This window comes from Lygodium microphyllum, chromosome 6, assembly GCF_053477565.2.
Source record: "Lygodium microphyllum isolate KBCC chromosome 6, Lygodium_microphyllum_v1.1.10, whole genome shotgun sequence".
Taxonomy (NCBI): domain Eukaryota; kingdom Viridiplantae; phylum Streptophyta; class Polypodiopsida; order Schizaeales; family Lygodiaceae; genus Lygodium; species Lygodium microphyllum.
The window spans coordinates 21,712,388-21,738,269 of NC_141140.1; the positions used below are offsets into that span (position 1 = coordinate 21,712,388).

At 39.0% G+C, this 25,882-nt stretch overlaps 1 protein-coding gene across 3 annotated transcripts in view; it reads right to left on the reverse strand.

Annotated features, from left to right (window-relative positions):
• Positions 1–6,862, reverse strand: part of LOC148034369 (pectin acetylesterase 5-like) — an 83,391-nt gene extending 76,529 nt beyond the window's left edge. Inside the window, exons 1-3 of one of the 3 annotated variants that reach the window (XM_087679313.1) lie at positions 6,555–6,860; positions 3,955–4,037; positions 3,742–3,871 (exon numbers count right to left, since the gene is read on the reverse strand). In XM_087679313.1, coding sequence (XP_087535439.1) covers positions 3,742–3,871; positions 3,955–4,037; positions 6,555–6,822 — 481 coding nt within the window. In that variant the 5' untranslated portion in view covers positions 6,823–6,860. Of the gene's footprint in view, positions 1–3,741; positions 3,872–3,954; positions 4,038–6,554 lie in introns of all 3 variants that reach the window. The other 2 variants (XM_087679316.1, XM_087679314.1) reach the window with 2 other exon arrangements.
• Positions 6,863–25,882: the final 19,020 nt, after the last annotated feature.

Consider the following 25,882-nt stretch of genomic DNA (forward strand, 5'->3'; position numbering starts at 1 on the left):
CCTAGTGGAAGACGCATATACTCCGGGGGGGTGGGGAGCAAGGGTCCAAGTCGGCAAGCATCAGTTTGTGTGTCCGGTGATGCCACAATAAGAGCACCCAATAGTCTGGTCATCTATTGGTAAAGAAGCCATGGATACCAGTGTGCCTTGCTGAAGAAGGAAGAGGTCAGCCACCATGAATCACAAACCGCAATATCCGCCTCAAGGGGTGTGAGGACAATGTGAAGCATGAACCGCAATGTCCGCCTTAAGGGGTGGGCGGGCGGTGGAAGGGCTGGAAGTGAGCTGCCAGTGGGAGGATGCGACCAGCAATAAGAGACTGCAACCAATAGAAAAACGTAGGTGAGGAGAGAGAAAGACTAAAAACGTAGGCAGAACAGCCTGTAGGAGAGAGAAAGACTAAAAACGTAAGCAACAGGTGAGAGAAAGACTAAAAACGCAAGAAAAACAACCTGTAGGAGAGAGAAAGACTAAAAACGTAGGCAGTAGGTGAGAGAAATACTAAAAACACAGGCAAAAAACGTAGACTGTAGGTGAGAGAAAGACTAAAACGCAAGCAAGACAGTCTGTAGGAGAGAGAAAGACTAAAAACGTAGGCAACAGGAGAGAGAAAGATTAAAAACGTAGGCAGGACAGCTTGCAGGAGAGAGAAAGACTAAAAACGCAGGCAGCAGGACTGTGATGACATGGCAGGCTGTATGGCAGCAGGTCCGCACAAGAACAGCAGTTGCTTGACTGAAATCAGCTCCAAACTACGTGAAGAGGGCTGGAAATCAGGCGCCAACTCATGGAGACAACAATGAACAGCTTCGGCTAAGATGTCCACTGCGAACAAGGTGTGGGTAGCAAGCTGAAACACCTGAAATCTGCAAAAACGAGATTTTGATGCAGCGGAAGAAGAAGAGAAGTGGATGCCGAACCTGCCACCGGTCTTTGCCTTTACTAGAGTGGAGGATCTTTACTGCTGTTTGAGCAGATCCAGCTCTGATACCATGTCAAAAGATGACGTACCAACGAGACAATAGGGTTTGCGGGGAGGAACACAGAGTGAACTCGACAAAAATGGAGAAGAGAAGAGAAGAGATAAGAAACTCTGATGAATGGAATGATGAAGTTTTGAATCATGGAGTGAATGTGATACAAGGGAACAAGGGTGCCGTAGCACAAGGAAGATGAAGACAGCCACGAACCACGAACCGCAATGTCCTAAAGGGGTGTGAGGGTAGTGGAGGGGCTGGAGGGAAGAGGTGACAGACTGAATGAATCAACCGTAAGGAATGAATGAGAGAGTGGCCTATAAATAGGCACAGTTAGGCTAGGATGGTGCCCTTTTTGGGGCTGCAAACCCTAAACGCAAAACACAAAAATGCAAATTGTGGATGAAGGGTTTCTCAACAGGGAGGAGGCTAATGGCTGAAATCTGCACGTGGAGTGAGAAACCTGCACAAACGGAATGAGGCTGAATGGAGGCGGCTTGTCTATTTATAGATGTGGGAGGGCGCCCCAAAAATTAGGGTTTCCACTTAACTCTCTCGAACCGGTCCCTGTTTTAGGGTTTTACTCTAAAAGAGCATTTTTAGTGTGTTTTGGGACTGTTTAAGAGGCTAATCAGCAAGTAATGCATGTTTTAGCTCAACAAGCTCTCATCTTATTTTGGAGCTTCCACTAAGGCATGTATCGCTTCAAAGAGGGGTGACAAGAAGAAGTCAAAGGCCCAATGTTATCACTGTGGTAAGAAGGGCCACTTGCGAAAGGACTACAAGGAGTTAGCTGCCTCATGGAAGAAGAAGGAGAAGAAGAAGAAGCGGGATGCAAACTCCTTCAAAGCATCATCCTCTTTCTTAAACTCCAACTTGGAACCTCCGGCCAAAGAGAAGTCCATGGCACAGAAAGAATCCACATCTTCAAACCGTGGGAAGGGCTTGATTGCCCCTTTCTCCGCTGCCTTCTAGTCTAGGTAATGCAATCATCCGTCACAACTCTCCAATGCCAGAGAGGAAGTGTGAGACGGTGGTGAGATGGGGCTACCGAGCCTCATCTATACAAGTATACAAGTGCACACGTTCTAGAGAGGGATGTTCCTAACACATCAACCGAAGTCTGGCATGTTCAAATCATGGGTTTGGGATTGACATCCAGGTTCATAATGAGTTGTTTCTTTGACAACGAGCGGGATTGGCTCCTAGTCTTGAGCTCACATGAGGGGACACTTTGGCGGTCTTGGCCAAAGGCGACCAAAGGTGGGGAATCCATGGTCACATATGTTCAAAGGCATTTTTGACAAGATGGTCATGTATGCTACTACACGACATTGTTGACAGACACAGAGATTTGTTATAACTCTTCTCTATTTTCAAGGGCTCGTACGATTGACATCGACCTCAGGTTTTCTCTAAGGAACCTTGGTGGTGGCTTGATCAATCATCACCCACTACTTGGGTATCCATGGTTCTACACTGGTGGTTCTTTGTTGTATACGATTATCATTGTATCATTGTATTGTATCATATCAATAATGATCTGAGAGAGGGTGTTATCAATCTATTCAGCTCATGTGTGAGTTTGGGCTATGCTTGACATTACTGGGTATTTTAGGCAATTTATGATGGTCATCTTAGTGATTATTTAGGCATTTATTACTGGCCAACCAGCTGGCATATTTTGGGCACATTTATTCAATGGCTCCTCCTCTCATTCAACAATCATCATTCTTTAGGTGGTCTTCATGTTGGAGAGAGGAGCTAGTGCCAGTGCCCATGCAACCAGTGACTCGCTGTCGTACGCGTCATTCTCGTGTTTGGTATATGGATTCCATTTCCCGAGCACATCTCTGAGTTCTTCTTTGCAGTGTTCTTTTGTTATTTTGTTCTTTTGTTCTTTTGTTTTCTTTCTCTTCTGTCTTGGGTTTAGTAGTTTATTTCAGCACTTGTCTATGCTTCCATTGCTGCACCGCTTCTAACATTTAGGAGGTGGTGCATGCCAACTATGGTCTTATTAACCTGACAACCCGAGCATCTACAAGCACCCACAAAGCAATTCTCTACTTGAAATAAAAGAGAAGTACCTAATATTTCCATATGGTTTACTAAAGGTTTGGGGTTCACGGTCTTTGTCTTCTTTATCCATCGATAGTGCTATTCTTCAGAAGCGACCAATCTAGTGGTAGGCTAAGTAATGATTGTTTCACAAAATGTTGTAGACTATCACTTTTTTGGCAAGCTCCTCTATCAAACCTAACATGAGTTCAAATAATGGTTCTAATTGTCTCCTTCACATACATCAAGCTCCCTTCTAGGCCTGGTATGATTAAAGGTCTTAGTTTTAGTCATGTCTTGCTTTCTACAAGCAATAGAACCTATATTGTGATGTTTTTTGGGTCTTTGAGCCTCACTATATGTGAGCATACAACTACATCAAAGAATCGTAATACACCTTCAAAAGTTGTTCCTTTCATTGATTTGTCCAACCAATTGATTGTTTTTTTCCCTTTTCTCTTTAGTTTGCACCATTTTCACAGACAACCAAAAGAGCCATTGAGAACCATCGATATCACATACCTTCAGGTTCTAAAAGAACGTAGATGCTATCACTTGTATCTCCAAATGACTAAAAGTAACACCTTTGCTCTTTCTAAATGAATCATGTCTCATAGTTGTACTACTATCAATTAAACAAAAAAACTTTTTGACTTTCTTCACAAGCTATTGAAATGCACTATATTAGATTGAAAATATGTCTTACCAGGATTCTTGGTCGGTGAATCACTCAAGATGCCACCAAAATTTACATTTTCTTCCATGAAAGTTGATGACCCCAACCTTGTTTTAGACCGATCTAAGCACGAGCTATTGCTTGCACACCATCCACCTCCCTGGGAAAAATGAAAGACAAACTTACCATCCTTCAACATAAGATGTGCAATAAAGTAAACTAGATCACAGCTATGAAACAAACCTCAAGGTGAACCAACCAGTTATTTCTTCCAAATCCCCTCCCCTTGTGTATGTGATACGATGGTGCGGTACCATCCAAGCAAACTGCATCATCTCATAGCACAAATATGTTATTTGAGCAACCAAATCTTTAATATTAGCTCCTAAAACTAAACCCCCTAAAAAAACCCTGAGAGACTAAGTAGCTAACTTAGCAAAATACAGCATCAAATACCCACATACATGCTAATTGCTTGAACATCACAACCAGAGGGAAGATTGGTTTCTTAGGAAGAAACTCAAAGAATCCTACTTACTTTCATAGAGTCCATGGTCTACAAAAAGAGGAGCTTATGCTTGCAAGAAACCTTTGGTAACATGCACATGCAAACTGAGGATTAATGAACATACAATTTCATTGCATTTTATTTGAAGATTGGTGTGCTACCAAAGAATCTAGTTATCAATTATAAGGACCACATAATTTTTCAATAATCACTCTTACTCATTCATACTAAAAATAACAATGAACCCACCACGAATGAGTTATACAAAATGCCTACAAGATTGTTATATGTTTTTGACTAATGGTAGACAATAAATAGAAATACACATTTCAAGAAATTATCCCTAAGCTACATAAACTCTTCCTTTTCTAGCAAACTAAGATCATTAAAAGAAGTATATCTACTATACACAAGCTAACTCTTTGGATTTCGAGTTGTGTAATCAATAAATCAATGCCTATATCAAGACCTTGACTAATTGTAATATTTATCATCCAAATAATTAGTTCACTTTCCATTGTGCATCTATGTTGACTTGACAATCCTAAAATTGGAAAGTAATGTCCTAATTTATTTGAATTTGAACTTCTCTTGTAAGTAAGCCCGTCGAAGTTTGTTTCTTCCTCTTCAAAACTTGTGGAAACCTATGATTAATCCCAATGGATCCTTGGCATGCGGTTTAGACGAGTGCACTTGCTATGCAATAGCTTTAATCTTGCCACTGCATTTCATGGTCACCTTGCATAGTTGTCACATCAAACATCGCAATTGTTAAACGTAGCAACAATAAAAGGGTGCAAAACAATTCTCACCTCTTTCCTTAGAAAACGAGGCTTGGTGTTTGCCATGAAAATCAAAACGTTTGGTTCAAAGAAGAATGAAGAGATAACATACAAGCTTTGTGTAGATTTTCTACAAGAAGACCCACAAGACTATACATTTGTTGCAAGTTTAATCTTGCAAGTGTACTTGTTGATAGTCACTTTACAAGTTGTCACATTAAACATCATAATTGCCAATATTGCCACAAATATTTTGCAACAGCTTCAAAAGGGATGAAGCTTGGTGAATGCTTGAAAGAAGAATGAAAAGATAACAAACAAGTATGGTGTAGATTTACTCCAAGATGAATCACAAAACTATATGATTGTTGCAAGTACATGATCTCGAAGGTGTACTTGTTAATGATCACCTTGCAAGTTGTCACATTCAACATCGCAATTGCCCAATGCTGCCAGAAATATTTTGCAACAGCTTCACAAGGGCCCAAAACAGATGTTGATGGTCACCTTGCAAATTGTCATATCAAACATCAAAATTACCCAATGTTGCCACAAATATTTTGCAACAGTTTAAGGAGACCCCAAAACAATTTTCACCTTCTTACTTACAAAAGGAGACTTGCTATATAGGTATAAATGAAGGCTCGAAAGAAGAAAGAAGAAAGAAGAGATCAAAAACTAGTTTTATGTATATTTTCTCCGAGAAGAACCGCAAGATTATGCCCCAAAAGTGATGGTGTACTGACATTTGGGCTCGCAGTAATGAGGTTAGGTTGTGGGTTCAAGCCTTGTCAAATACATCACTTGGTTGGACACCTATATTCACAAGGTGGGTTTGTGTAAATTCAGGTTGTTGTCCACTCAAACACATACCAGTACTCCTCCTTGGAAGGATCACCAAAAGGAGGTTTCCAACATAATCAAACTTTACCATTCATTCGGCTTGCCAGCTATCCTACAAGCACATTGGAACAATTCTGACATGGTTCAGTGCTCTCTTGGCTATATTTTGAAGAAGAGGTGCCCTCCCCCACCCCCCTTGTGGGCACGTATCAGCGTGTGTATCTTACATGGGGAAAATAGAGAAAAAGGAATCACAATCTTATTGTTCTATTATCATTTGGGGAAAATAGACAAAAAGGGATCACAATGTTATTTTTCATTCTTCATTTGTGAAAATGTAATAGAATCCTTGAGAAATGTTTAGAGAAGGAGAACCTATTGTAAAACTAATCGCGATCCATGAGTGACTGGTTGTGCGCGACATTTACAACAATTCCCCAAAATAATGCACAGGCAGAACTAGCACTGCTTGGAACGGTTAACGAAAAGTAAAATGAGCAGCTATGTCAATCCATTTGATTTCTTCAAGGCCGAACGATTAGACTTGCCAATGCTCCTGATTTAGGATTGCTTAGGTATGCGAGAATAAAAACGAGCAGGAGTACAATCCATTTGATCTTTACATAGATGAAAAAATGCACTTGCCAATGCTACAAGCAGCCTCACAATCCATTCAATTTCTCCTAAGATGAAAAATAAACCGGACTTGCCTGCTCCTTTCTCCACAGCTCCACGGACAACCGTTCGCGGGACGACCAAAGCTTCTGAAGGAGAAGGCTGGAAGAACTCTGGCTGGTCCCATGCAGGCCAGATCCCGAGAGTCCCGTCTAGTCGATGGGAATCGAGCATCATGATGAGGATGGCAGCGGCTGACATGAAGCCCAGGAGGCAGATCACCTGATCCACGGACCCCCACCTGCTGCTGCTCCTGGCGCTTGGGAGGGTTTTCTCGATGGAAAGGGGTTGCAGATCCGCCATGGCGAGTTGCTTGCACGCGCGCAAAGAGAGATTTCGGTTTTTCATCTATTTCCAACACTTCTCTTAACCTATAGGTTCGGAAGTAATACCGAACCAACAGAATGTCAGTATTTCATAGCTTATCGTTACTGAACCTACAGATCCGGTAAAATACCGAGCCAACAGAATTTCGGATTTCGGTCGACTAGTTCCCATTTTTTAACAATGTGGTCACATCTTTAATCTTTTTCTTTATCTTTAATCTTTAATACCCCTCCCAAAACATGTCAATTATGGGCACCTCAGCTTGGTTGCCCGACCATCACCATCTCTCTCTCTCTCTCTCTCTCTCTCTCTCTCTCTCTCTCTCTCTCTCTCTCTCTCTGCATGTGATAGATTAGATATGCTGGATTTGAGCAAATCGCTTGAAGAATGCATGAAGGATTTGGCAAAGCCCTTACAAACTTTAGCTATATATGCATTCCCACACACCTTGTCTCCATGCAAGCCCCCACACTCATAGCCCCTCAAAATGGCTAGTATGATGACGAGTGCAAGGACACTCTCACACACCTATAAATAGATATTGCTTTGGGCATCCAAACACTTTGCCAAGCAAGGATGCTCTTCGAATTTCTTATGCGGAAGAAACAACGAGTCTACCTATTGCAAAAATTGAGACAAAGATATACCATCTATTTTTGGGACAAGATAACACATGGAGAATGTTTCACGAGAGATAGCCCTCTATACATATGACATCGCCTAATGCTTAGCTCCATTATAGAAGATAATTGTATGACACATCGAGACAAACACCCATGCAACCTCCACAGGCTCATAGTCCTGCCAAATGGTCCTTCTTCACTAGTAAGATGCTTAAAGATGTGATCACCTTACTATAGAATGGGAGGGCACATGATGAGGATGGTCTAGTGCCAAAGCACTTCTCACATGCATGTGATACATATATTAATTAATATATGTTAAATATATTAATATTTATAGATAAGGTATATTAGATATATAATTAACATTGTGTGTGTGTGTGTGTGTGTGTGTGTGTGTGTGCCCATGCACTAAGCTATTGATCAGTATATCTTGGCCACTATGGAGCCAATCATGATGATCCTATAGTTACAAGGGACCAAAGGGTCACCATAATTGATATTGTCTATTGATAAAGTTCTCAAAAAATAAGATCCCAATGTCCATTAGCAATGTTACCATGCTAATATATTAATATTAATACTATCGTAAATCTTAACTATTTTTGTGACTATTAACATTACTAAATTATTCAATTTAGTAGTACTAAAATAATATATAATCATACATCATTAATATTTTAGTATGTTAATGTCCTTAATTTAGTAATTGTTTAATGATATTGATGTATGTTAATAAGGTTATGAATATGTGAATATTGTTTTTGAATATGGTTTTCAACATTAACATATTAATGTAGCTAAAATTATTAATACAAATATTGATATTACATTATCATATATTGTCATACTTGATTTTAGCAATTATCTAATAACAATATATTGTTATACTTAATTGCATTAATTATCTAATACTATCGACACATTAATCAAGTTATTAATGTACAATTACATCATGTAAGAATATTATCAATAAAAACATCAATGATTGTAAGAAATTAATAGTATATGTCGTAAAGGAGAGGAAAAAAGGTGCACATGTGCACAAAGAGAGAGAGAGAGAGAGAGAGAGAGAGAGAGAGAGAGAGAGAGAGAGAGAGAGAGAGAGAGAGAGAGAGAGAGAGATGATGATGATGATGATGATGAATAAATGAGCAAGGAAAGTGAAAAAGGGAAGGAGAGGGGGGATGAGAAAGAAGAGGGGGAAAAAAGAGGAGAAATGAACAAGAAGTATATACACACATTCACACATATAGAGAGAGGGAGGAGAGAGAAAGGAATGGAGAAAAGGGGAGGGGAAAGAAGAAAATAAGAAAAATACAAAAAAGAGAATAAGAAAAAAAGAGAGAAGAATTAAAAATAGAGAGTTGTATGAGGTAGAGATGGGAGAGAAAAAAGAGAGGTATAATAGAAAAAAAAGGTATGAGAGAATGGGAGTTAGGAGAGAAAAAGAACTACAATATAAGAGAAAAAAGGTGGTATAGTGAGAAAGATCATGGAATATGGTGTAATTTTGTATGTGAGCCATAGAACCAAAATATGATACATATGTACGAAACCCTCTTGCCATGAAGCCTATCTTAGGACATGAAGTGCCCTAACTATTAGTAACATCGATGCAAAGCATTAGCCTAAAACCAATATGAAACACTAATAAAAAGAAGGCATGGAGTGCCTTGTTTATATTACAATCATGTTAATATTACAAAATTGTAAGTAAAGATACCTAAAGCATCTCTCAAGAGTGAGATATACACACCTAGAAAAACTCGAGGAGTGACATTGGCTAGTCACGTAGTTGCTTGTCCTAAAGCATCGCCACAACTAGATACTATGGAACTCACAAATTTAGATTGTTAGGTTGCTTATAGGTCTATCGCATAAGGGAGCATCTGGTGACTTGAGGTTCATAATGACGCAACTATAGTTTCTAACAACATTCTAGAATCGGGTTAAGAGAGCCACTTGTCTAATCAATCAAAATTCAAAGCAAGCAAGCATCGCAGTTCATTCAACGAGAGTATGAAATGAGGGGGAGTAGAACGTCAACCCATCTACCTATAAGGCATAGTCTCACACCAGTCCCCTAAAATAGTGTTATGTTCGGATCTGAGACTTGGACCCTAAGAAAGTTAATGTTCAACTCTAAACCTAATCGTTGAGAAATCACTCAACTAATCGAGTCCACCCAATCGTAGGACAACTTCCATCAAGAAAGTCTTTCCATTTATCATGCGCATACACCAAACATATTTAGTTTTTATTTAAACTCCTCACACTGTTAATTGTGATATTCAAAATCAACTTCCTTAATTAGCTCTTTAGCAGAGGTTCATTTCACACCTTTAGATCACACACATAAAACCAAGTGAAAACAATCCTTTTAAAAATGGGTTTTCATTTCAAACAAGGTAAATACAAAGACCATCAACCTATAGTTATATGTTGCCTTTAATTGGACATAAAATTGGCTTTGGATAAAAACTACATTGTATTGAGCCTGGAACTATCAATGCTAAGTCTTCACCAAACAATTTTCTAAGTAGTATAGGAATCTTTCAAAATGTATTGGGGGCTCACAAGTCACTTAGCTTGTCTTGGACTTGTGAAAGTCTCCTAAGAGCCTTTGAGAGTTATCACAATCTCGTGTGATCAATCACACCTTGTAGAGAGACTTCTCATCTATGGGCCCGATCCAAGAGCCCACGATGAGACCAATTCTTGGTGTGCCAAAACTCGAACATTGTACTTGGAGATAGCCACACTTGCTTCTTGTACACTTTATATAGACTTAATCTATCAATCACTTTCCTTGAAAAGCACAAGTAAGGCAATCAACATTCACTTAAATTGTTATTTGCAAAGAGTCATTTCCAATAGTGTTTTCCTTAATTACATCTATTGAATCAAAACAACAAAGCAAGCAATAATTCTACTACTTAGTGACTATAAATTTGTACTATATTTCTCTTAGAATTCCAAGGGTTTGTGCTATCAGGTCTTTTGATTTGTTTGCCTCAATGTTTATCAATTTTCAAAGGTGTTCTATTGAGTTTACTTTTAATTCTAATAGTGCCAATTTCTAGTAAAACAACTTGACTAGAGTCACCTAGTAAATCAGGGGTGGAGGTGAAAGAGGGGTTGCATCCATTGTCACAACCACTTGCTCTACTTCTATCATTCATGGGAGTTGCTTCACTGATAGCTACTCTTCTTCTTCTTGGGGCCTTCATGTTGAAACGCTCCAAGTCATGATCTTGATTACCTCTCAAAGTAGAATAGATGACAATGATCTTGGTTGGAAGAAAGTAACGGTTGTAATGATTAAAAGAAGGGTTCTTGGTGGATACAAGGATATTAGGGTGATGATAGGGAGAAAGCAAGATATACAAAGCTGGATGTGAGATTGTCCTTGTGGAAGAGTTCATCAAAGAGCTACACCAAGAGATAGGGGATCTCAATGTATGGTTGATGAAGAGGTTGTGATTAATACGTCAGAGAGCTACACACAAGGCAAGGGGGCTCCAAGGTTGGTGAAGGTCTCAACTCCTCTCTCCTTTCTTAGCATTAGGGTCTTGTCTTATACTCATTGGGTATGTGTATATTGAGGTGGTTAGAGAGAGGGGGCCACAAAATGGTTGGAGCTCAAACTAGAACTTGGTAGGAAATTTCAAGTAGAGCTAGCAAATGGAAAAGAAATTCTTTCAAGTCATGTAGTCAATAATGTAAGAATTTCAAATGGAGGGAAAATCACCAAAACTAGTTTTGCCACTAGGGGGATATGACTATATTTTAGAGATGCATTGGCTAATTCCTAATCAATAAAATATACACTACGAGGAAGGCCAAGTTACACTCAAAATTCTATTTAGAGAAGTAGTTCAATCAAAGGGAAAGACGAGTAAAGCTAGTATCCACTTAGCCAGTGCAAACCAAATTATTAAGAGAATGAGGAAGGGACTTCCCCCATCCATTTAGGAATATCAACAACATTGCATGGGTTACATTTGTGGAGGACCACAACAATGATCTCTAAAAGGTTGGTTATTTTGATAGTCAACTTATGAAGTGGAAGATTAGTAATGAAAATATGGGTGAAGCCATTGAACATAAAGCCATGCGAAAGCATGTGGCCACCCCTCATGCAATGGGTCTTGTATTAGCAATGCAACAATGGAATTAGCATATATAGATTATGTGTCAGATCAAGCTCAGGGAGGCAGCAAAAATCAAACCATTGATAGATGATCCTAGTGGGAGAGTATAGGTAGCAAAGGAGCCTTTACAATATTGTCACAAAAATCGAAGGATGAAAAAGTATTGAAATCAAGCATGCAAAGATTTTCTAGGAAGCTACAGATTTGTTGAGGACCCAAATGGAGGCTATTGAAGCTTGATTGAAATCACTACCACCCGAGGATTGATTCCACAATCTGAGAGATGTTGATAGAGCAATTAGCTTCACATCGATTAATGTTGCATATGCTTGGAGTAGGGTCTATTAACAAAGGTGTAGACTCTCGCTCAATTGACGTGAATTGTCTTGATTTCTTTAAATCACTACTTCTGTTATTTTATGCTCACACAGCCTAATTAACCAATTACCTAAATGCCTTTTATGCATCACAAATTGATATTGAGCTATAAAATAATGCACTTTAGGAGTTGCAAATGTGCCACATGGTCCTAAATAAGACACTACATAGAGTTGAGAGAGGGCAAGTACCTTGTTTCTTTCCTTCAACACCTTCTTTGGTGTGACCCACTAATGTAGGTAGCATAACTTTGCCAAGAAGGTGTGTTACATGTGGGTTGTCCTTTTGTGTTGCCAAAGCCCTGATGTTAGTCATTATGCCATGTGAACATACTTATCATACCATCTGCTTTGCATCCCTTTCTGCTATAGGGACACATTGTGTGTTTCCCTATTGTTCAATGGAGATTCCAATGAGACACCAATACTATTACTAATGATAGTTAATAATAACCAATATATAATAGTTGCAAGCATTTTGTATGTTTAGTACTTGTAAGGCTAATCTATGTGATGTAATCGATAAGATGTATGCTAATAGTTAGCACATATGATACTTAGCTTATATGTTGGCTTGTTTTCAATTAATCGACATGCCAGTTAGCATATATGTTAACTTGTTAATACTTAACATGTACATGCTAGCTAGGATAAAGGTTAGCTAGTTCACTAATAGCATATAGGTTAGCTAGTTCACTAATAGCATATAGGTTAGCTAGTTAACAAATAGCTTATATGTTAGAAACTGTGTATTTAGGTAATTAAGAGCTACTATATATGTTACTTACAGTAGTTAGCCTACATATTAGCTTAATAATAGTTACTATACATGCTAGCTAGCATGCTAGGTACTTTAACAACCATGATATATGCTAACTATGCTAGTTGACATATATGTTAACTTGTTAAGAGCATATATGCTACTTAGCATATGTATTAGCTAGTTAATAGCTAGCACACATGCAAGTTAGCATGTATGTCAGTCAGTTAGTAGCTAGTAGCTATGCTAACTATGTTAGTTAGCATATACATTAGCTAGTTAGTGGTTAACATATGTGCTAGTTAGCATGTATGTTAGCTAGTTAATAACTAGCATATATGCTAGCTATGATAGTTAGTACATACACTAAGTTATTTATAGTTAGCATACATATTAGTTAGCATATTGGTTACTTGTTAATGCTAACCATGCTAGTTGGAATATATGTTAGCTTATTAGCAATTAACATGCATGCTAGCTAGCATGTATGTTAGCTTCTTAACACTTAGCATACATTGCTATTTAGCATGTGTGTTAGGTAGTTAACAGTTAGCACACATTCAAACTATGATAGTTAGCATATACATTAACTTGTTAATAGAGTTAACATATATGCTAGGTGGCATATATGTTAGCTAGTTAACAACTAGCATATATACTAACTATGCTTGTTAGTATATATGTTAACTTCTCAACAATTAACATACATGCTAGTTAGTACATATGCTAGCTAGTTAATAGCTAGCACATTTGCTAGATATGATAGCTAGTAGTCTCATATGTAATTCATTCAAGGAGTCCTTGAACTAAGGCCTGACAGGATCTTAGACGTTAGGGAGAGACAATTAAGATCCAGAACCTTGAGAGAATGCCTCGTCCAGTGGAAAGATTATCCTGAAGAGGATGCTACTTGGAAAGATGAAGGCACACTCAACCATCAATATCCCCAGTTTATCTCGAGATGAGGACATCTCGATTCCTCTAAGGGGGAGAGAATGTATTATATCAAATACTGAAAATTCATACATGAACCTCCTATTAAGGTTTTTTTTTTTTTCTTATTTTCCCGTTGGCGACGATCGTGCTGGAGGGGGTGAGGGGAATAGAAGGGCCAGCAAGCTCCTCCCTGGAGCTTGCTCAGCTTCAATGCCATGCCTCCTGACACATTAGGAGAGGGAGTATCCCCCCTCCCCTCCCCTATTTAAACAGAGGGCTGCCGTGATGGAGCAAGGAGGTAGAGAGGGATGAGGGCTGCCAAATACCGTGCTGCCGCCCTGCAATAGTGGAAGGAGGGAGGGTTAAGCTGAGGCGTCGCCGTTCTACCCAGATGAGGGCTGTCCTCCCAGCGCCGCCGCCTGCAACTGCAAGCCTCGCCGCCTGACTACATGCCATCGGAATCAACCCCCCCCCCCCCCCCCCCCCCCCCATGTAACCTTCTGGAAGCATAGAAGCTTCCAAAGGGGGGGGGGGGGGGGGGGGGGGGGAAGTTCTTAGCCGCCTTTTTCCATGGATGTTTAAACCACCTCCCCCCATGTCTTAAAAAAACACCCCCCTTAGGGCCCCTTCTTGTGGGATTGGAGATTTCCCCCCCAAAAAGAACTAAGGCTTAAAAGTCTTATTACCTTTCCCCCCCCCCCCGTACTTAAATTCATAAGCCCCCTACTTGTGCCTATTATTACCCCCCCCCCCCCCCCTCGTGTTTAAAGGTCTATAAGTCCCCTTTTTCCCCAATAAGAGTGGGGCTTAGAGGTCCTATTATTACCCCCCTCGTGCTTTTAATCTCTCTTAAGCCCTTTCCTTAGGCTTTGAAGGCTCTGCAAAAATACCCCTTGGAACTCTCCCGCACCTTGTTCTTTTTTCCACACCTATCTATTCCTCGTCGTGCGAGTTTACAAAGGCCATTTAGCCCTCCCCATGGCTTCAATGGGTCTTAGTCATGAGAAATTTTGAAGCAGCCCCTTCGGAAATCCCTACTTCCAAGAGGGAGCCTTCTAAAACTACTTTCGACGGACAGTGCAAGGGAGCGACTGTGGAATTCCAAAGAGGAGTTGTAAAGCTGCTTCCACATTCGAAAGATTGCAATTGCGATGCCTCCTAAGAAAGTCCAAGGCGCAATCGCGGGAGGGTCGTCTCCCAGCATCCATGTGGATATCTCACCCCAAGCCCAGGTTTTCCTTCCTTTTTTTTTTTTGATATTGTTGTAATTCAATCATGCAAGGTTAATTATTAGAAATAGGATATATTTTCGTCCTAGTTGTTCACGACGAAGGAACTTAGTCATCAATACTTTTAAATGTTACATGCAAATTAAGAAAGTATAAACACATTTCTAGCAAAAACCTTATGCATTGAAATGAATTATAAGACTAGATTATTATCCATTAAAATAGTACTTCAGTTAAGCCTAGAAGTATAAACTGCATCTTGCACTATTAACCCATATTGCAATGAATCATCATGGAAAGTGCAAAGCATGAAACGATTCTTACGATGCATAAACTCTATGAAATTATCGTTGTCAACTGCATAAATTAGCAAGAAAAAGGTTGCTTATTTAGCATGAGTTTTGTTCGCAAAGGAAAGGGAAGATTAGTTGAAATTAACCTAACCTATGCCTGACCTCAAACCAATAAGTTAGGGTTAAAAAAATCAATTTACGCATAGTCAACGAATCATGTGGAAGTAATCTCGAAATTATCTTCTAGAGTTAACCAAATTGGCATAAACCTAAAACACCTAAGCTGCAGAGTACTCGTTCGGAATAAGTTAAATTCCAAGAAACGCCTATACCTTAAATACTTTTCCACATTCACTGAATGTAGGGACAGTGAAATGTAATCATAAAGTGAGCTAGGGTTTGTCCCTAAGAATCTTACAAGATGAAACTTGGAAACCCTAGGTCTAACGACGCCAGCCTAGTAACCTGAAACAGATTGTTTTGTGACTCCATTGTCTCATAGTTCGATACGACGCTTGCGTAGCAAGTGCGGAGTCATATGATCTTGTGATTGGATCACAAGAGAATGGCCAAATTATCGCAATAAGGTTGGCGGATCCTTACGCAAGTTATCTTGCAAGAGGATGAATACTTTAGTATCCTTCTTGAGTAAGGAAGATTAATTGGAAACTAAAGATCAGTCGATAAACTGAAATAACTGATGAACTTAAGGTTTGACCAAGTCGGGTTAATAGTTTACGCCCTAACCCAAGATATAGGGAATCTTGCCAAGTTGGAAGTCATCCCGGATCGAGTGTTGGATGCATTCGAAAGGAAGGATTCATTCCTTAGCAGTTTGCCAACAACAAAAATGATCAATGGAAATGTTTGTGCTTGCTACACATTTTAGAGCATTGTTTGGCTTTGTTTGATCAATGAATTAAAAGATAAATGGATATCTATACTTCAGGTTGAAGGCTTGAAGGGAGAGGCAGCTTCAGTTACCCCCGACTGCCTGCTTGACCCTAACCAAGGGGGTTGTTAACCGCGCCGGGCAAGTGGACCGAACCCACCACGAGAGGTCTCTCCGTTGAGCGCTACTTGGAGTAGGAGGATGCTTGGGTGCTAGGGGGGACTCTGGCCGTAAATCCCTCGCCTTTCGGGTCCTGCACAAGAGGCTAACATGACTCAAGATTGGATCTCGAGGCCCGGATACTAGTCTATGGGCGGAAACTTGGATTAGTGATCCCTGTGGATTGCTGGATAGCCTTCGGGCAGATTGTGGATAAGCCTACGGGCTGGATTCTTTGTATTTCAAAGATAAATATGATAACCTGTTAATAAGGAACTTGTCTGATATTGTTTTTCTATGTCAAGTGATAAGATTACGTGAAGGAACCAGTGCCTAATGTGTTAATTAAAGAAGCTGGTTGTTACATGTCCAACTAATGTGTTAGGTAATTAAATAACTAAAACAACCAGAGGAAAGTGCGGAGGATGGGCCATAGGTCCGTCCTACGGATGGGTGGTCCCGGTTGGCCAGGAACTTTTCTCAAATCGCGATGGACAACAGGAAGATCGTCAAAGAACACGAACAACAAAAGCGTTGACCTAGAGTTATGATTAAATCGGATTTACACCATTTTAGGGAAACGGAATGGGACTATGCCTTATGGCAGAGAGGTTGAGCTTTGCATCCCTCTCATTTCCCATTCTCCTTGAACCAAGTGCAGCGTGAATCCGCTTCGGACCTGGCATTTCTGCGTAAAGTAGTTTGCTTGGGTCCAACGCTAGTTGTTGTTAGGAAATGACCAATCAAGAAAACCCTAATTCAGGTCAATCCTAAGTGGGAACGGTTGGAATACTTCCACTATGTGGCAAACAAGGAAAGCCCTAGATCGCAAACCCCGTAACATTCCATGGGAGTGCCGAGCAGAGCTTTCTAGACATCCTTTCCGATGGACTGCTAAGACGTGTCTTGAAAATACAAGCGGACACGTTATACTTTGGAAGTTTGTCTACACCAATCATAGTAGAAGGAACAAAATTGGAGAAATATTATTCCTTTGGGCAGAATATGTCAAAAAGAGAAACAAAGTCTTTCCACTCAAATGGATAAAAACAGAGACATGTCCATGTGTCACACGTAGTGGCACACAAAGGGTTTTGGGGAATACTACCCTCCATAGCATGAAGAGTGCAGGGTGTTGATCCTAGATATCAACACTGGTTAGCCATTATAAGGGAATAAATACCATTCCAAAGTATACAAGACACCTACAAATGATCAAAATTGCTATTGGGAGCACGTGTATAGAATTCTAGGATTGATTGTGTTCTTGTTGTGATGCTTGGAGAAAATCATAGTTCGTATATGGAGTCTTGTATGTGTGGATAAATTCTGTAGAATACTTATAGCAACATTCCTTGATCTAGATTTGAGGTTGACGAGCAACATGCTCAATTAGAGTCATTGGGTGTGTCAGAAACTTCCACTAACAATTCCTAGTATAGATAAGCCTATCTACTTCAAGTGTTTGTAGATTTTTGGACAAAGTTTCCAATATTCAACCACATAAACACAATCATTTTGGACAATTTAGCATACAGTGGTTTAGGAATTTGCATTGTCGCTATTTGATTATGCCAAAAATAAAGAACTTGACAATGCCTTCAACTAGAAGGGCATCTTTTGACAAAGTCTTGCAAATGGCTCACAAATTGGCTATGAGTGAAAAATTGTTTGGAATATGGATAGCAATATTAGATGGAAATACTGCACAATGGTGAGAGTCTGAGCATGTTCTAAATAGTGGCAAAGAAGTTAATATTCATATAGAACAATTTGCCTACTAGAACTTTTTGTACATTTTTAGTTGGTGCTTCTCCACTAATACTACACAAAAACATGTTTAATATATCTGTTTTTGCTAATACTTGTGCATATGCTATATTTATTCTTGAGGGACATTATAAATGTTTAGGTTGATGCTTGTGCACAAACTATTATATTTTCCAAGATAACCTGTATACATGTTTAGGCTTATGCTTGTGCACCAAATCACAAATCCATAATATACGGTGTTTATTCAAAAGGTGTGCATACATTGAACACGAGAATCTACATTTTGTGACAATCTAATGAATTATTAGTTATGTTTTATTAGCTGTTGGATACTAGTAATTTCAAGGATGTATTTTGGAATAAGGTTGAAACATGGGTCTCAAAAGTTGGCTTTTGGCAGGATGACTAGAGAAGCATTAGTAACCATAAGCTTATGGTCCCAATCTAGTCGAGAAGTTGAGATAGTCATCATCATCAAGACACTAATAAGGATCTTTATTAATTGTCTCTGCTTGGCAGTTTTCTTGAGGGTAATGGCTAGACTTGCCATGTAGGACCAAGAATGTAAACAAGAGACATTCAATGACTTCATTTAAGAAATGAATTTCTTGGTCTTACTGACAAATTCAATGGGGCAGCCAAATAATGAGATAACTTTCTCTCATAAGAAATTTGCCATGGTTTTGGCATCATTTTTTCTTATGGCCCTCACCTTTACCCACTTAGTCATATAGTTAGTAGCCATGATAATATAATGTGCTTGGGAGTACTAGTGATAGGGTTGATGGGTCCCATAAAGTCTATTTTCCACTTCTCGAAGGATTTGTGGTGGGTGATTATGAGTTTCATTTTATCCTCATGATTAAAATTTTGGTTCATTAACACTCATCACAATGTTTGCCTAAATGAGCCGCATCTTTCAAAAGAGTAGGCCACCATAATTGGGAGTGTAGAATCTATCTCATTTTGGTGTTTGCATCAAAGTGTTCTCTTATAATCCCTCTATGTGATTCTTGAATCACACCCTTAATTTTATACTCACATATGCATCTTTGAAAAAGACCATCTTGCTCTAGTTTTGTCGATATAATTGACTAACAATCATTTGATAGGCCAAGCATCTTGATCAAGAGATGTATGAGTTATGCCAATAGGTCTCTCTAGTAGGCCATTTTCCAATATATAAATGATGTTGTTTACCCAATGGGTTATGAGGTTTGCCTTGAAAAGCTAAGTTTCTTTCTCAATGAGGAATAAATGGACATTAGGGAGATTATCCTTAACCCCAATTACTTTCTTACTATTGGTGATATGAGACATATTGTCAATAATAAAATTTTGGTTTCTTTTGCACATGAACATAGAAAAGTTGAACTCTAGTAAGAGTAGAAGCCATCTAGCAATGCACCATGTAGTGTATTCCTTACCAAATAAAGGAGTGCTTGATGGTCTATGAAAAATATGAATGGGGTAGCCAAGAAGTAGTGATAAAACTTCTTGATGACATACACTATTGCTAAGCCTTCCCATTCTATTGTTGAATAGTTTGTCTCTACTTCAATGAGCTATATGTTGTCAAAGGTCATAGGGAAGTCCACATTATACTCATCAGGTTAGCATAGCATGGGTCAAAACTACAAATTTAGAAGCATCGATATGTACATGAAAGGTCATCATCCAATTTGGGCTCATAAAATTAGTGTGATCATTGAGCCATCATTAGCACTTTGTACGAGGCTTGGCATTCATTCATCCATTCCAAGATAATCAATAGCATGTAGAGGGGTTGGGCTATTGAAGCATAGTTCAGCATGAAGTAGTGATAATATTCGGTACGTCCATGCAAAAATTAATATCCTTGTGGTTAGTGGATGGTGGAATATCCATTATTACCTTGACCTTAGTAGTATCCATTGCAATGCCATTTCTAGATACCGCATGCCTCAAAATGATACCGTGTTTAATGTAGAATTAGCACTTCAAGGGATTCAAGAAGAGTTGATATTGTCAACATCTTTTGAAGAATAATTGAAGCTTTTTGAGGTGCTTCTCCCAATTGGAATGGACAAAAAGTTGTCCAAGAATGCCTCAAGCTATCATATCAACATGTCTTTAAAGATCATGCACATGAGACTTTAAAAAGCAGCTAGTGCATTGGTCAAGCTAAACAACATGACAATATAGATGAACACTCTCTGTTTTGTGGTGAAGGTGGTCTTGGGCTAATGATTTGGGTGAACTTACACCCAATTATAGTTCAAAAACCCATCTAATGAGGAAACACAAGATTCAAGGGGGTTCATAGATAAAGATAGCCATAAATTTGAGAAACAAAAAAAAATACCACACACCTTTCATTACATAGAGGTTGCCTCTTTAAATAGACACAATAGTAAATTGGGTACATTACATTGGGTCAAGTTTCACTTGCCACCTCAAATCCTTATCCTTCCAACTCATCATCCTCATCTCTCCACACTCTAAAGACTAGTTCATATTACATTTGCATACAAAGAATGCACCACTATTTCATGTGTTTAAACAAATATTTCAACACCCCCCCTCAGTGCCTTATTTGGCTACTACAATGTGGTCAGTTGATTACATGATTGATTTGTCCAAGATTGATTATCCTCCTCCTCATTAGGTGCATTCTATGGCTACTACTAGTGGGTGGTTAGGCTATTTGTCTCTTCGTCTTTAGTCTTCATTCCTCTAGAAAATGTATCCTTTTGGCTTCTTACCTCGATTGTTTTCTTTCATGAAATTTGACTATCTTTGGAACTTGCATGCTTCTTCATGGTGTCCAATCTTCCTACAATGATTGCATATGGGTATATGCTTCAATCTACATTCAATGCTAATGTGGCCTCTCCTTCTATAGAGTAGAATTCTTTAGGTTCCTTCTTTGTAAATAACACATTGTTCTTGCTTGTTAATACATCAACATGCCCTTTAATTTTATTTTCAATAGGATCGATGATATGCATCCATCACAATTTAGTGTTTCATATGCAAGGAGATAATGTTTTAAGGATGCATATTCTTTAGGCAAATAGACAAGTAGCATTGCCTTCAAGTTGATTAATTAGGCTTCTTAATTTTGATACATGCTCAACAATGTAAGTCCTTGTACTCATGATTCAAACTATATGCATTTATTGATTTAGCATAAAATATTGTATTAAGCTCTTCCCACAGTTCTTTTGTTGTTCCTTTAATATTGATGTGGTGAAGCAAGTTGTAAACCACTTAAGGCAAGTGCTTGTTCATCCTTTTCTACCCATTCTTCAATCACTTGTGAAGTTGCTAAAGCTTCTCTTCAATCTACTGATCTACTATTGCTCCAACAATAGTGGGACAATGATGGCAGACCATTATTACTTCTTCTACTCTTTCTCTTATAGTTAATCAGCAAGCAGGGAAGCTAAATGTTGTTGTCTTCTGTAGCAACATGAGCATTATCTACAGTGCCGAAAACTCCTCCAAGCTTGAAACATATGGTGCAAGTTGCCGTTGATCTGATTTGGCACATCCTCATGTGGTAGACGAATAGTTATTTTGTCATTGAGGTAGCTGCTTCTATCTTGACAATTGAGTCTTTAGTGGTTTGATGTGTAGCTTCATGGTAGTAGAACATGAACCGAATTTCTAGCAAGTAGTGTTGACTATAACGAGCTACTAAATCCACAAAGGTTGCTACTTCTACTTTTGTCTCTAGAGATGCACATGGGTGTTAAGGTAGAATTAGCAACAACAATAGCCTAATGTGCCTTGAGAGAGGCCCTCCTCACTACTAGTGGGAGCAATGAGAGGACAAGAATATGAGAGAGAGTAAAAGAGGGTGTGGTTTTGATGACCAAGTGAGGGAACATGTGATTAAAGGGGGTTCATAGATAAAGACAGCCATAAATTTGAGAAACAAAGAAAACCACACACCTTTCATTGCATAGAGGTTGCCTCTTTAAATATATATAAGAGTACATTACATACATTGCATTGGGTCAAGTTTGAGTTGCCATCTTGTCATCTTCATCTGGTGCGCAGATCGGACGCTGTATGCTCGCGTAGTGAATGTCGGAAGGTCCCCAAGAACAAAAGAACTCTACTTTTTGCACAAAACTCAAGGTAGAAAGCATGCACGACATGAACAAGAGACCAATTGGGTGCAATCTCCCCCCATGCCTTGTGTGAGCGCTCCACAAAGCATGTATTTTATGTATTAATCATCTTCAAGCTCAAATAATAGCCCAAATTACAAAATAGCACGCTTTTGGCTTTTGAGTTTGCTTTAGCACAAAATAGAAATAAAGCTAATGGACGGGCGCCCAAAGAGTCAGGCATACCCAATACAATATCCAAATACAAATATCATAATCGTGCGCCCATGCGCATACAAAATAATAAATAAATATCCAACGCCTCAATAAATAGGCGCGACAAAATATAGGCACCATGCCTAAGGTATGTGCCCATCAAATATAAATGATAACTCGAATCCACGCTATCCTCCAATGCTTTCCTCCGCCACTGCTGCTATCTCTACACATCAACTGAAGCATTCACAATCGTTAGTAAAATAATACAATTAAACCGACAAAAGTGAATACCTAGCAGTCTTCAGCTACATAAATAAATCAACTGGTTAGAAATCAATCCTAACCTTAATTCATTACGAGTGCGCACTCTAAACTCATAAACGTTTATTAACTTAATATGTATTTTGCGGAATCACCCGCTATGGAATCACCCATGTACATACTAAATTAATGAAACACCCGAAAAAGATAGGCATCCCCATCAACTTCTCACACAAAGAATCCACTTTGTGTATGAGCCCTGGTCAACAAAGTTTACGGAATCCACCGTAAAACCTTACGGAATCCACCGTGGCACGGAATCCACCGTGAAATATGGCTCCTAGCATCATCATCTCTCCACACTCCAAAGACTGGTTCATATTACACTTGCATTCAACAAAGGCGCTCGAATTCGACCCAATGCAATGTCCAAAAATCCTTCTAGCTCGTTATCCTCATCTCTCCATACTCTAAAGACTAGTTCATATTACACTTGCATACAAAAAAGACACCACTCTGTCATAAGCTCAAACAAATATTTCAACATCTAAGAAGTTGTAACCTTTCTTTCCTACCAGTAGCTTAATCATATGATCTATGTACAATAATGACTAATAGTCTCATTTCATCATAGCATTGAGTATTTTTAGTTAATGCATATTCAAATTTCATCATTTTTCTTAAGTACCTCTACAATGGGTGATACCCAATATGTATGCTCAGTCTCATAGATGAATCCTACCTTATGTACCTTTTCCAAGTCTTCTTGGATGTGGTGCCTATAGCAAGGATTCATGGGGTAGGATCATTTTTTGATGAGCTTGATGTTAGGTTTTAGAGGGATAGTATGTGTTAGCACTTGGGGTGTTATGCCCTTGAGGTTTGAGGCAAGCAATAATCCTTGAATAGATCAATAAGGTGTTTTTCAACTTCTGCACTGAGATCCTCAATAACATAAATTGCTTTAGGATTTATCCTGATTCAGCAAGGTTTATCTCCATCACTTTTGTGGGGCCCTTAGTTGGTTCATTGGACTATCCTTCCCTCTTTTTGCCAAGCGAGAAAATGACTTGATCTCCCTTTTTGTACATTGTAAATCTTGTTGGGAGATCTTGCAGCTTTTTCAAACTCTTAGTTTCTGCTTCATTATCTAGTGTGATATTCTCAAGATATTTGCACCTAAGAGAGATGAGGAGTTTTATTTAGCCTTGTGAGACTTGGTGGGCGGTGTAACTTTAGGATCCTAGTGATCACTCCCATCTATCTTTGGGTTATTATCTTTTATTGGTGGAGCATCAAAGGATATGCCCTTTTTGCTATCAGTCATGAATATCTTAGAGGTGGGAATCAATTCTATAGGTTGATATCCCATTCATTCATAATCTGATACCTCTAAATGCTCTAGCCATTTCAACTTTGATATTATGTCTACACCAATAAGCAAAGCTTTCGTTTGGGTGGGCTTGGCATTTGCTAAGATTTTCTCTATTGCTCCACCATTGGTATCACAGTCAACAAAGTCAATGTTAATATCTTCTTTTCTTTTGTCATTTGTGGGTTCTTCCTTGATTTTCTTTATTCCTTGATGTCGAGGCCCTGCTCTCACATTGGGGAGACAAAAAGAATGTTATGGTAGTCAAACAAGACTTGATGAAGGTTTATGCATTGGTAATTAGGCCTATTTAGTAACTCCTCAAAAATTAAGATGTTAGATTCAATTTTTCCAAAAAAACATGGCCACTATTGGTTCAATAACTTCTATAGTTCAAGCTTATTTGTAGGGATAGAATAGACATTGGTAGAGGTTTGTGGCATTAAGTTATAGGCCATCACAAACAGTGGCACAAAGACACACTCTAATTGAGGATTGATCCTTTGAATGATGGACTCTCATACTCCCAGTTGGCTTAGATGTTTGTAGGCTTCTTGATACTCTAGTTCCTTGATGAATGGCAATTCTACAATGGTGAGGATATGCATCCAACCTTGCTCATCCTCAAGGCATAGGATGTACTTAGTGATATGCTATTAGATAGGAAGATATTTAGTATCTCCACATAGCATGTTGGAGATTGCGTCTAGATCAACTAGAAAGGTTATTCTAGCCTCCATTTTGACTCATACTACATCCATCATACTCCCCATGAACATAAGATTGTTGCTAGAGTCCTCAATAAGTCATGGTTGTGCATCCCAGGACGTCTAGGTAAAAATTTATAGTCCACCTCTTTCATCACAATGAAGTTAATCAAAATTTATACTCCAACAAGTTTGATTAGCTAGTCTTTCAATACACCTTGTGGATGGATTTTGAATCCATCAACAATAGTCAAATTAAATGGATTGGTTTGGTTGGTAGATTTCCTCGAGCATGAAGCACATTTTCATTAGCTATACTAACTCTAGCTCCCATATTGGTGATTCATTATCTGATAGAGTCTCCAAGAGCTTCCACAAAGAGAAATGTGTGATGCTTTACCCCTCCCAAAAGGTGTTGACCCCTAAGGCTCCTAGCATACGTATAGCTAAGAGGTTGGGTTGTGGATTACATATTGATAGTACGAGATTAGCTCCTTCCATCCAATTCTTGATTGTTTGCCATATGGTAGGGCTTCCTTTCATCAGAATTCCAATCAAAATCAAGACATTGGTGGATGAAAGGTCAAGATAATGCTAGGTTCTACGTCCTAGTATTGAAATTTGTATTGCATTATACAGTCTAGAGTTGTAACCTCTTGCTCACGAGGGATAGGCAAATTAAAATGGATGGGTTTAATTGGTAGATTTCCTAAATCATGAATCACATTTTCATTAGTTATGCTAACTTTAGCTCCTATATTGGTGATTCCTTGTTGTTTGATACAATCTCTAAGGGCTTCCACTAGGCGGATGGTGTGATGATCTACCCCTTCCCAAAAGGTGTTGATCCCTAAGGCTTCCAACATAGGTGTAGGTGAGAGGTTGGGTTGCAGATTGTGTGTTGATAGTAAAGGATTAGCTCCATCCATCCAATTCTTGAATGCCTGCCATATGGCATGGATTTCTTTCATCAAAATTCCAAGCAAAATTGAGACAATGGTAGATGTAAGGTCAAGATAATGCTAGGTTCTATATCTTAGTATTGGAATTAGTGCTACCCTATATAGTGTTGAGTTGTAAAACTCTTGATCAAGCATATGTCGTGAGAACTAGAGTTGTTTGATGGTAGAGTTGCCAAGGTTTGGAGGTCGAGTAGGTAGAGGCATGTGTGAAGCATA